The 13,336-nt window shown below is 32.9% G+C and overlaps 1 protein-coding gene across 2 annotated transcripts in view; it reads left to right on the forward strand.

Moving 5' to 3' along the window:
• The window catches only part of LOC135846316 (uncharacterized), an 84,278-nt gene that overhangs the window by 40,108 nt on the left and 30,834 nt on the right, over positions 1-13,336 (forward strand). For both annotated transcript variants that reach the window (XM_065365343.1, XM_065365341.1), the window contains 2 exons: positions 10,693-10,781; positions 10,862-11,048. In XM_065365343.1, the coding sequence (XP_065221415.1) occupies positions 10,693-10,781; positions 10,862-11,048 (276 nt within the window). The remainder of the gene's footprint in view (positions 1-10,692; positions 10,782-10,861; positions 11,049-13,336) is intronic.

Raw genomic sequence — 13,336 nt, forward strand, 5'->3', positions numbered from 1 at the left:
TTCCAAAATGTGCTTTGTCCCAGATTTTTGTTTTTGGCAAATCAAAAACAAATTTCGTGAACACACAAAGATGTTTTAATGTCAATTTTCAATATCAGACAGTGTAGTGTAAAGTATTTCGAATATTTTCCCTGCAATTTTTTTTTTCAAAATGACACCTATTTGTTCAATCTGTGTACGAAGTCGCCAAAAATGGGACTAAGCACGTTTTGGCACTGCATACAGATTATTTTCCAAAATTATCACGATGAAATGTGGTATTTAACACGTTTTGGACTGGTACAATGTGTTGTTAGGTAACAGACTACTGCACCCAGTTGGACTTGGCACATTTTGGAGTGGTAGGTTGGTTCAATAGTGTTGAATAAAACGAATTTTACATAAAATTCTGCATTCAATGTACTGGATAGCGCGTTTAAAAACGAATTTTCGGCTATCTGACGTCCTACCTAACTGCGTAACAGTCCCATTTATCGGAATTCACTGAAAACGCATTTTTGAAAAAATTGGACAAAGCACATTTTGGAATTGAGCTCTTCATATTATATTCAAAAGTACATACCTACCTACTTTTCACTTTGAAAAAAAAACATCAAAATTTGATTAAATCGAGGTACAAATATACTTGAGATAGGAAGGCTGAAATTTGGCGTACCTGTGCTTCATTTTCAACGTCCTGAATCGATTGATGGTGATTTTCAGTAAGTGTAGAGTCTCCAGGGGGGGGGGGGGAGGATTCTCGGATTTTTCAGTTTTGAAAAAATTGCCATAAAACTGATTAAAATGAAATTCATATTGTGTGAACTCTCATTACCATATTTCGTGACTTATTATAGATTATGGGTTGATATTTTCGTAAATCATTTCTACCAATTCAGATTCGGATTTTAATCGTGTTTTTACCAGGATTAAAAAATTTAAAAATTCACTGGAGGCTTTAGAGGTCATATAGTGACAAAAGGTATCATAGACTTCAAATGAATAACAAATTTGTAAAAATCAAAGATATAATCTCTAATAAAGTGAAAAAATGAAAAAATGAAAAATTTGTTCAAAAAATCAGAAAAAATGAAAATAGGTACTGAAATACCTAATTTTCAGATCCTTTATAAAAAATGGCAACCCTGTTCGATCAATTTTTTTGGAAATCAAGCTCAAAACGAAAAAATAAAAAATTTGTTCGAAAAATCACAAAAATCAAAAAACTGAAATACTTAATTTTTGATCCTGTATAAAAAATGGCAACCAATGTTCGATTTCCTCGCAGTTTCAAATTATTTCTTTTTTTTTGGGGGGGTGGGGGGAGATATTTTTGTGCAGTAAAAATGTGAAAAAAGGTCATGATTTTTTGTCTAGGAGTTTTGTTAGACACCCTGAATCAGCGAGGTGTGGTTAGAACAAACTTGACAAAAAATTTGAATTATTCTATTGCGAGGTTGGTACTGAAATTCAAAATCCAAAATTCGTAATTTTTTCGTGTTTTTTTAGCCTTTTGACTTTTGAAAATCAAATTCAAAGAGAAAACAGAACATTTTCGATTGATTTTTTGATACTTATTTTTCTAGACTTTCTGAAGTTATTTTTTCATTCTTGAAAATTAGTAATAATTCAAAAAGTAAAATAACCGATGCAAACAGTTGATTTTCATTAATTATGGAAAAGCTGGTTTTCATGGTTTTGGTATTTTCAGTACTCAGGAAATGTTAATAGCCTACCTTATTTGTAAAATATGAATGTGGCCCGAGCGAGACGAGGGCAAAAGCTCTCGAAAATTCACAATTTTTCATTTTTTTCAGGACATATCTAATTTTTATATTTTCAAGAGCAACTAATTTTGGAAAAAATTAGAAATTACTGTTTCCGAATTTTCGGCGAAAAATAGGACATTTTTTGATACTTGCTGTATTTCAGCAGAAGTTTGAATTTTCTGGAAGTTTTGACTAAAATTCATTGAAGATGCCTTTTTTTTTCGATTTTTCCTCCTTCCACAATTTTCTTCTCAATTTTTCCAAATTTGTCAACTTTTTCTAACTCACAATTTTTTAAAAATGTATTCCCACCTTTTCGTCTACATTTTTCTGTCAAGAGGGGGAGGGGTCTCACACCCTCCTCACCGTCCTTCGGCACACGACTTTGCCTCAGGGAAACAGACCTTGGTATTTAGTTCAAAATTTGCAAATTTTCACCCTTCCTGACAGGTGAAGTACCCCAACCGGCACAAAAATGTTCCACACAGACGAAAAAGGGAATGGAAAGAGGACCTCAAAGTACACCACCAACAAAAACTTCAGGTGGTGAAATATTCATTTTTCGATTTTTGGCGAATTTTTGAAAAATTCTTTCCTCGATTTCTCATGAAAAAAAAATATATTATATACTTATTATATAAAAACTTGATCAAATTATTATAGGTAAAAGGCTGAAATTTGATTTGTAGGTACCCTATTTTCGACATTCCTCTCGAATCGATTGGTGATCAGATGGTTTCAAAATTCAAACCGTCCTGGAGCTTCCAACGCATTTTCAAATTCTTCAGTGACTGGAAGTAGGGTTAAAATGAAATTCAGAACCTATCATTTCGGATTTGCCATCTTTGTGGTCCTTTCGATCGATTTAGGAACACATTTTCAAAATCTTTTTATGCAGGTTCAAAAGTAAAATTTTCTCCAATAATTAGGTAGGTGTATTTTTGAAAAAAAAAAAAAAAAAATGAAAAAACGAAAAAACAGTCGAAATTTAGTTTGTACCCTGTTTTCAATCTTTCAAATCGACGGGTTGTGCTTTCGAATCGTTCTTGAGCCTCCAGTGGATTTTGATTTTTTTCATTTTTTTTCCAGAAACGATCATTTAAAAAAAATTTGAATTTGAACCAGCACAAAAAAATTTAAAAGGTACAGCGATTTTCCAATAACTGGAGATCTAAATTAAAAAATCCGCCGGAGGCTCCAGGATTTTTCAAAATGGTTCAAAAGCATCACCAATCGATTTGAGAGGTCGAAAAAAGGTAAAAACAAATGTGAGATTTTTTAGGTCAATTTGGTCATTTTTAATTTTTTTCCATTTTTTGGCTTTGAAAATTTTCTAGAAATTTGAAAATGAATTTCAGCATCAATTTTTACTAATTTTGTGTTGTGGGGTCCTCTATTGATTCCCAACACGTTGAAATAGCATGAAAACATGATTTTTTATAAAAACAATAAAATCATTCAAAACTGCAAAGGCATGATTTAAATTTTATCAAAATTTGGCGAAATTTGTGAAAGATATTGCATAAAACATCGTAAAAACGTGTTAAAAATGTTCTGAAAACACTTGAAAAAAAAAAAAAAACGTTGAAATGAATAAAAATTATCAAAAAAATGTGTCCTTTAGCAAGTTGAAGTAAATATCGTTTCAACTCAAATTGTTGAAGTGAAGTAGGTATCTCCAAATATCAAAATATCAAAATTGATGTCGTGTGGTCTTGAACCGGAGCTTTCTCAACCCTGAAATGTGGTATTCCCTGCCCAACAAATTACCCAGAATTTACCGTAATTACGCGAATTTCGTGTTAAAATTTGGTCATTGAGTTAAAGCTTGTGTATAATTCGCGATAAATTAGCCGAATCGTAAAACTAAAAAAATTCCAAGTCGTCACGTACATTGATCACAACATCGTCTAGTAGGTCTAGGTACTCTCGCTTCGTCTGCCAAATTCAACAGTGCAATTTTCAACCACCTTTCTCAGAACCAGGAAATTAAAAAACGTGATTCAGAAATGGCGCCGGCTCCATTCAAACCCACTCGTTGGTATTCGCCGAAATCCGTCAAATATACCTACCAAAGTATATAACTTATCAGCTTATACGTATGTTGGACATAGAATTTAAACTCCAAGTACAAAAGTTTGGCTTGAAAATTTACTCGTATCTAGAAAATCCGACTTAATGATGTATGATAATTTGTCGGCTATTAGGTTGATGGTAACGTTTATCACGTCCCAAATGGTATACTCGACTAATTTAAATTTGGCAAATATCGGTGCATTCAACGATGACAACTAGGTTCAACGTGTGCCATCTTATATAGATCTGACTCTTGACCCCCTTCAATCTTCATAGTCCCTATTCCTATTTCTTTAGATAAAATACACCAAGATTTTAATATAGAAGAAGATGCAGTTCTATAGTGCTCTACACGTATCTATAAGTAGGTAGATGCGTTAGAAGACGTGGACAAGTGCGGGGTAAAATGAGTGCGTAGGTATAATAAACTCGACGTGATACGTGTATAAAATTCAACAACGTCATCGTATTCTTTTAACACCTGTTACCGCAATATCTGCACCAGTTTCGGTAAAGCTATACATGTTTCGTTGTTCGATATACGAGTATTTGGCCTTTTTTCCCCGAAATGGTGTGAATAAAATATTGGAAACGTCGCCAAGGATCAATGATCTTTTCCTATACATCGAATTTGTGCTATTTTTGAAATAAGTGGGTAATCTGGAGCTGGTTTCAACTTCCATGGGATGATTGTGGTCTCAAAAACTGAAATCCTCGCGAATGAAATGTCGAAGTTGAAGATGCATGTGAAGGAAAAAATTTTGACCGACTTCATTTTGAATCTACAAACAATGAAAATGTTGTTTGTTCTCGTTTGAGAGGTCAAAAGATTGGCCAAAAAAATGTGACCCACGAACCCACCATTTTCGCGAAGTTGATCCAATTTACCTGCGAAACTTCTCGCTGAGGAGCTGCAACTTGGTCAGAGCTTTGAACTTTGAAGTGGCAGACTTGAAAAAAAAATAGTGGATGTGTTCGATAAACGTGTTAACTTCCTATTCGCGATACATTTACGTTGCAATATGTCGAGTTTCGGCGCAGAGCAGAGGTTTCTATTATTAAAAAAAATGCCAGAGTAACAGAGAACGTTGTTAATTTATTTTTGGATTTATAGATATACATACATGTTATATGTACGTACGATCGAGTCTATCGTTATAGTATCGTCCCACTCTTGTTTGGCGTATCGGAATTGAATCGAATCGAATCGAATCGTCGGTGTGGTATTCATAATATAATTTTGCACACCGTAATGTGTAATGTACTACTACTACGAGTACCCGCATTGTATAGACTTTTAAATCAAAATAGTAGGTACATATTTATATACTACGAGCGTGTTGCGCTTTCGACATTTCACGAACTCGAATGCTGCTCAATGTTTTTTCGCGAAATGGCAACGCGCAACCGACTCTTTTTTACGACTTTTTAATGAGCGTTTTGTATGATTTGCGTTAATGGGTACTCATGAGTATATAAGGTCTTTCCTCTCTGTATAGACTGTAAGGAGAGATCCAGAGCTTGGTTTAAATCAGCTGGGGTTTTTTTCGTATATATATGCAGTCTGTTTTGAAATCCTTATTAGAAGGTTTGGCAATGTTGCAGAAAATTTCATGTCGATGGTATGTCTTCTGGTGTGAGCTCCTTTTTAGGCATCTGGTACATATAGTTGAGATGTAAAGGTTATTCACGTACTCGTAATATTATTGGTGTGCAACAGCGTACGTTTACGTAGTACTTTTCCACGCTCTAGATGTCGTCGAATTGGCCTTGAGAAGTTCCAAATCGATACCGTAATCTGGTCGAGAGATCTTCAAATATGTGCTACTGTGATGTGATGATGCAGATGAGAGGGGGGGGGGGTTGATGGTGATGAAAATTCTTTGGTAAATCATGCAGAATGATTAATGTTATGCATTATTCAATTTTTGATGTCGAGTTTTCAGTCCTCGATTTTAGCCATGTCTTGAATACGAGTATGAATGTGTTGAAATCATTTTTGATTCAAGAAGATAAAAATTTCAATTCTATAAATACATAATCACCGTTGGTTTCAGAAATTTACACAAAATTATCGAGTAATTACTAAAATTCTCACAAAACTTGTGGTAATTACCAAAATTTACCTTGAAATTTTCACCTACATCTTTTTAAACAAATTTTTTTAAAAAAATACTGGCAGGTCTGGTGATAAAATTTCACACAAAAATACCAATAATCCTCCAATATTTATACAACGGTATTAATACGATTAATTTCCAAAACTGGTACAAAATTACCTGTAATTACCAAACATTTACTCAAAATTACGGAAAATTACCAAGGATGTGTACAAAATTACTGGTAATTACCGAAATTTACGCTATAGTTCTGGTATTCACCAAAATGTACACAAAATTACGGTAACTATCTGGACAAAATCTCCAATCATTCTTAAGATCAGAAGAATTTTACGCAAAATTACTGATAATTATCCAAATTTATGAAAAAATTACTGGTAATTACCAACATTTTACCCAAAATGACCGGCAATTACCCAAATTTACGCAAAATTACCGGTAATTTTCTACAAAATTTTCCCAATGTTTCTGGTACTCGTATTAGTCAAAATTTGCAAACAATCAATGACAATAGTCAAAACTCGAAAATCCTTTTGCACAAAATTACCGGTAATTACCAATATTTACACAAAATTACGGTAATTATCGAAACTTTTACAACAGTTCTTAAAATCAAAACAATTTATCCTAAATCAATGGCAATTTTCCAAAATTTACTCACAGTTACTGATATTTACCAAAACTTGCATAAAATTACTAGTGGTCACCAAAGTTTTGCACCATATGACCCAAAATCACCAGAACTTATACGAAATTTTTAATATGTACCTAATTACAAAAATTTATGCAAGACTACTGGTTATTATTAAAATCTTTTCTCAAAATTATTGGTAAATATCGGAAATTTACGCAAAATTACTGGTAATTACTAAAATTTTGCACAAATTTGTTGGGATAATTGATTAATTATCTAAAAATCCCCTGTAATTGAAGGAGTTTTGCGCAAAATTACCGATAATTACCGAAAATTTGCACAAATTTACCAGTAATTACCAAAATGTTGCGCAAAATTACAGGTAATTACCAAACTTTTGTGCAACATTACCGGTAATTACCAACATTTCGCGCAAAATTACCGGTAATTACTAAACTTTTTTGCACTAATTTGCCTGTAATTACCTACAAATTACCTGTAATTGTTGAAATTTTGCACAACATTACCGACAATTACCAAAATTTTGCGCAAATTTACTGTTAATTACTAAAATTTTGCGCAAATTTACCAGTAATTACCAAAATGTTGCGCATAATTACAGGTAATTACTAAACTTTTGTGCAACGTTACCAGTAAATACCAACATTTTGCGCAAAATTACCGGTAATTACCAAACTTTTACACAAATTTGTCTGTAATTACCTACAAATTACCTGTAATTCTTGAAATTTTGCACAACATTACCGCCAATTACCAAAATGTTGCGTAAATTTACCAGTAATTACCAGAACTTTGCGCAAATTTACCGGTAATTACCAAAATTTTGATTGCTCAAATTTACCTATAATTCCCGAAAGTTTGCACAGATTTATTGATAATTCACAAGAACAACTTTTCGCAGAAAGTTTCAAGCAGCTGTCAACATTTTTCTCGTAATTACCGGTAATTACCTAATTTTTATCATAATTCCCTCATCAATGAAAAGCCAAATTTACCCAAGTATAATCAGTGGCGTAGCCAGGATTTTCTCAAGGAGGGGGCAAAACCAGTTTTTTAGACATGAAAAATCGAAATGAGGGGTAATTTTCTGGAAATCTATTGTAATGTGTGGTGATTTTATGAAAGTGAAGTCAAAATTACTGCTCGAGCGAAGCGAGAGCAAAAATTTTTGGAAAAAATGGGTCCAAACAGCGAAAAAACGTCCATTTTTGCATGTTTTCTTTCAAATTTTCGCTCTCAAGGGGGGGGCATGGCCCCCTTCGCCCCCCCTTGGCTACGCCACTGAGTATAATTATTATTATTGAAATTCACCCAAATTTAGTCGTCACGGAAATTTATGCAAAATTACCAAATGTTGCACCAAATTTGCAACATCATAGAAATAGTGTTCCTAAAGTTACAAAAAATGGTCAAATACCTAATTCAAAAAAATTATTTGAATTTGGCAGAAATTCACCTGTACTTGCAAAAAAAATGGCAGAAAAAAAAACAAAAATAAAAAGTTGGTAAAGTTTGAAAGTGATTGAAAAATTGCTCAAAATGATGAAAAAAATCGCTGAAAATTAACTGAAAATTGACAAAATTTTGCAAGAAACTTTTGAAAAATGTGATGAAAGTTGATTGAATTGTCAAAATCTTGTAAAATATGTTGAAATTGGCGGAAACATTAATTAATAATTAAACAATATGTTTGAAAAAATCATCGAAATTATATTTTAAAAATGTAAAAATGAGTGAAAGTTGAAAAAAAACTACAGAAATGTAACGAAAAACGAGAAGAATTGATTTGAAGAAAAATTATGGAAGAGCCCATAAATACAGTCTATAAATCCAAATTTAAAAAATGCAAAAATTTCTTGAAAATTTTGGAGAAAGTTCATATACTTGACGAAAAGACAGCAAAATTGTCAAAAATTCTTTCAGAAGTGTTCTGAAAAATAAATAATTGTCGCATATAATATTATTCAAGTAGGTACAAATTTTTAAAAAATTACCAGAAAATTGAAAAAAATTATAATGTGCTTTGAAATTCAAAACATCATTTTCTGGGTGTCTCACGATCATGAAAGTCATAAAAAATCACGAAAAAGTCATGAATTTTGCTCGAAACGAATTTGAAATTTTGTTGAAAAGCCCATGAAATAAAAAAAAAATCAGAAAAATGAAAAAACTGAAATAACTACTTGCTTACAAATTTTTAAAAATTTCCTCGCAGTTTCGAGTCATTTATTTTTATTATCATTTTTTTGAGGAGGGGGGGGGTATTTTCATGCGGTAAAAATGTGAAAAATAAGTCATGAAAAAGTCATGATTTTTTGTCTGGTAGTTTTCTGAGACACCCTGATTAAGAAATCATTATAGATTGTATAGAATAGCACAAAATTACTGAAAATGAGCAGGAAACGCTACTAAACGTGCTCATCGTTCCCAACCCCCCTCCCTTTATCCTCAGGAAAATATCGAAGTTCTGTTTTCTTTTGCCTATTCGACTCCAATGTCAGTTAGTGTTGAATTTTTATAGAAAACATGTTCCAAAATACTTCTTCAACCAAAACTTCAGGTGCCAAAATTAATTTTTTTTGAAAGTTTGAACATTGTCTTTTTTTCCATCAGCTATTCGCCCAAAATGTGATATTTTTGAAGTATGTGCAAAGTAAATTTGTAGCAAAATACGGCTGAAAAAATTGTTCTCTAATTTTAAATTTGAATTTTACGTCAATTTTCGCTGATCCGAATCCCCAAAAATGTTGATTTGTTCTTCTAAAAATGTGAAATTTGAAAATAATTTTTTTTTAAAACTGAGTAAAATTTACTCGAAAAATGAAGAAGAATTTCATTATCTTAGAAGCAAAATTGGAATTTTTCCCATTCCAAGGTCGGAGGAGGAGGGGGGCTAGATAATTGCCTTTTCTTTCATTGTTCCATTCCACCACCATCTTAAACATGTGCGCGTTAACGAAATATACTTGGAGAAATTTCACCCAATTTCGCTTTCTCAGATGCTACCTATAGTAAAATGGCTAAAATAAGGTAAGTAGGTATACTACGAGTACGAGGGACTTTCGATAACACCACTTTTATGATGGTAGTCATTCGTTAATTAGAAAAGAGAGAGAGATCAATGTGCTGCAGAGAAGGCAAGAGACGACAAGGGGGAAGCGAAAAATTCACCTATGCTATATTGACACTATGCAGCTAGCGTACGCTGTGTCCTGGTGTAACGTTCGTTTAATTTATACGACAAGTTGTGTAATTTAAATCCCGAAAACGAGAGAGAAAAAACTATATTATACTACGGTAGTAAAAAAATGAAGAAAAAAAGTACACACGTAGGTACTCGCGTATATGTAGATGTACGTATGTATAGTAAACTCGAGCAGGTGCCCTATTAACATGGGTACTGTCAACCCTGCCCTTATAATCGGTACAATATTTCATCGCGGCCACTGAGCTATGGCGTTCGTTAACACGTGCGACGATACGAGGTGAAAATGAGAAAAAAAAATAAAATAAAAATGGTAAAAAAATTCTACCTTGTTTCAGTACCTAAGCTATAGGTAGATAGGGACATATGGGAGTAGGTACTAATACGAGTATAGCAGATAACCTAATTTTTATTTTTCTTCTGCTCGTTCATGTGCAGTCGAGATGAGCAGAAACAGAAACAAAATGAAATTCGGACGTGGTAAAGTTAATGGTCTTGAAAGTACGCGGTCAAATCAGTCGAGATGTATTTTACTATTTTTTGTGCCGGCCGCTGTGTTGATTTATCGAAACGAACGCCCACAAATCGCGCATTCCGCAGTTCATTTAAATATAGCGGAACGAATACAGATATGTAGATAGATAGAGAGAGAGGAGCGGGCGCGATGGTGATGGTTTTTTTCATCTTTTACCAACACGCTGCGGGTCCGGCGTATAAATAAAATAACTGCGGTGGGCGTCGCGTCGCGTCGTTGGTCGTCGTTGGAGACTCTATGAGATCTCTTATAACGCCAATAGCCGCATTACACTAGTACTATTGCGAATTCAACCTGTGATAGCCTTGATGACCGCTCAATATGACCTTGAGGTGCACTTTGTCTGATTACAGGAATTGCCTACCAAGTGGACGATATCAGTTCCGACTACGGAGCCAATGGCACTCCTGAGAATACCCTTATGAAGAGTAAATCGGCGATGGTAAGTGACTCGAGGTATTAGCAGGGGTAGAGGATTATGATTTTGAAATGCTTACCTAATGGTGAACGTATTTCCAACAGCTGCAACCTCAAAGCCATAATGTGAAGCTTTGCTACAGTCCGAATGTCAACAGTGGCTCTCATAAGAATCCTTTCAAATGGTACAGAACCAAGAGCATAACACCTACTGGTATCGAAAACGGTATACAAGAAGCTGTCTCAACCCCTCCCAGTCCTTTCAAAAGTTCCAGATTTTTATACGATGATGGTAAGTTCTCTCTGGAATCTGTTTCGTTTTGTGCATGGTGTCTCTGTCTATTGTCCATTCACTGGTTTCCAAAAAAAAGTTCAGTGTTTTGCTAAAATTGACAACTCCTATTTTGGTAAAATTACCAGAAAGTGCTCATTTTTGCCAAAATTATCGGAAACGTTTATCGAAAAAGTTCTGTTTTTTGCATAAATTGTCAAAAAAAAAAAATATTGTTTCCCCCAAAATTGCCACAAAGGTCCACTTTTTTGCCAGAATTGCCCAGAAGTTGTTTTTTTTTTTTTACCAAAATTGTCAAAAAATTAATTTTCCTATCTAGGGTTGAAAAGTACTACTTTTCCAACCTCGCGAGAATCGCTCGGATGTAAAAATAAGTACTTTCCACCCTCGTTCAGGAAAAATTACTTCATTAAACTCGGAGAAAAAGTGATTTTGAACTCGTGTGAGTTGTTCCCCTCACTTCGTTCGGGTCACAAACCTCACCCTCGTCAAAAATCACTTTTTCGGCCCTCGTTGTGTAATATACTTACTATTTTTGCAAAACTTTAAAAAAATTAATTTTTTGCAAAACTTTCAAAAAATTCTTAAATTTTTGCCTAAATTGTCAAAAAAGCTATGTTTTTTACTGAAATGGCGAAAAAAAGTCGTCATTTTTTCGAAATTGTTAAAAAGTTTCATTCTTTGTCAAACTATCATAAAAGTCATGATTTTTGACAAAATTGTCAAAAAGTCCTATGTTCGGCTAAAGTTCTCAAAAAATTTCTGTTTTCAGTCAGAATTTCTAGAAAGTGTGCCTTTTCTTCAGGATTATTGTTAAAAAGCTCATTTTTTTTCAAAATTATCAAAATAGTCTGATTTTTTGCAAAATTTTCAAAAAGTTCAAAGCTTTAATGACATTTACCAAAAAAGCTATGTTTTTCACCAAAATGGCGAAAAAAGTTCAGTTATTTTTTCAAAATTGTTAGAAAGTCTCATTCTTTGCAAAACAATTAAAAAGTCATGATTTTTGCCAAAATTCTCAAAAGTCCTACGTTCAGATAAAGTTGTCAAAAAATTTATGTATGTCTTCAGAATTTCTAGAAAATGTTCCTCTTTTCAGGATGATTGTCATATGTAGAGATCATTTTTTTGCAAAACCGTTAAATAGTAATGATTTTTGCAAAAATTATCAAAAAGTCATAATTTTTGCCAAAATTGTCAAAAGTCAGGTTCAGCTAAAGTTGTCAAAAAATGTTTTTCCTCAGAATTTCTAGAAAATGTGCCTTTTTTCAGGATTCTTGTAATTTATGTAGAGCTCATTTTTTTCAAAACTAGATATTAAAAAGTCATGATTTTTGCCCAAACTATCAAAAAGTTATAATTTTTGCCAAAATTGTCAAAAAGTTCAATACTCTGCTAAAATTTACCAAAAAAAGCTTATGTTTCCACTAAAATGGCCAAAAAGATTCCAGTTACTTTTTCAAATTTGTTGGAAAATCTCATTCTTTGTAAAAATTTTGAAAAGTCATGATCTATGCCAAAATTGTCAAAAAGTCCTACGTTCAGCTAAAGTTGTTGACATATTTATGTTTTTCCTTGGAATTTTTAAAAAAGGTACATTTTATTTCAGGATTGTCAAAAAAAGTCTCCCAATTTTTTTCAAAACCATCAACAAGTCCAATTTTTTACTAAATTTTCTAGAAGTCCTAATTTTGGCCCAAAATAGGCAAAAAGACCAAGTTCTGCTAAAATTGCCAAAAAACTATGTTTTTCACCAAAATGGCCAAAAAAGGTACAGTTTTTTTTTTCAGAATTGTCAGAAAGACTCACTCTTTGCAAAACGTTCAAAAGGTCGTGATTTTTACCAAAATTATCAGAAAATTCATGTTTCTCTTCAAAATGTCCAAAAAAGTGCTTTTTTTCAGGATTGTCAGAAAGAAGTCCAATTTTTGTCAAAATTGTCGGAAAATCCCATTCTTGTAAAATTGTTGAAAAGTCCTAATTTCGTAAAGTCCTTTTTTTGTCAAAATTTAAAAAAAAATACTGTTTTCCCAAAATTGTCATGAAAAGTCCCATTTTTTTTTTGGTCAGAATTATCGGAAAAGTTCTGCTTCTTGTAAAAATTTCCAAAAAGTCACTTTTTCTTTGCATAATTTTCAAGAACGTCCTAATTTTTACCAAAATCGCCAAAAAATTCTCAAATTGCCAAAGGTCTATGTTTTTTCAGAATTTATATAAAATAAAAGAAGTCCCATTTTTGCCAAATTGTCAAAAAATTCATGTTTCTCTTCAGAATGTCCAAAAAAATG

Source organism: Planococcus citri, chromosome 5 (genome assembly GCF_950023065.1).
Source record: "Planococcus citri chromosome 5, ihPlaCitr1.1, whole genome shotgun sequence".
NCBI classification, from domain to species: Eukaryota; Metazoa; Arthropoda; class Insecta; order Hemiptera; family Pseudococcidae; genus Planococcus; species Planococcus citri.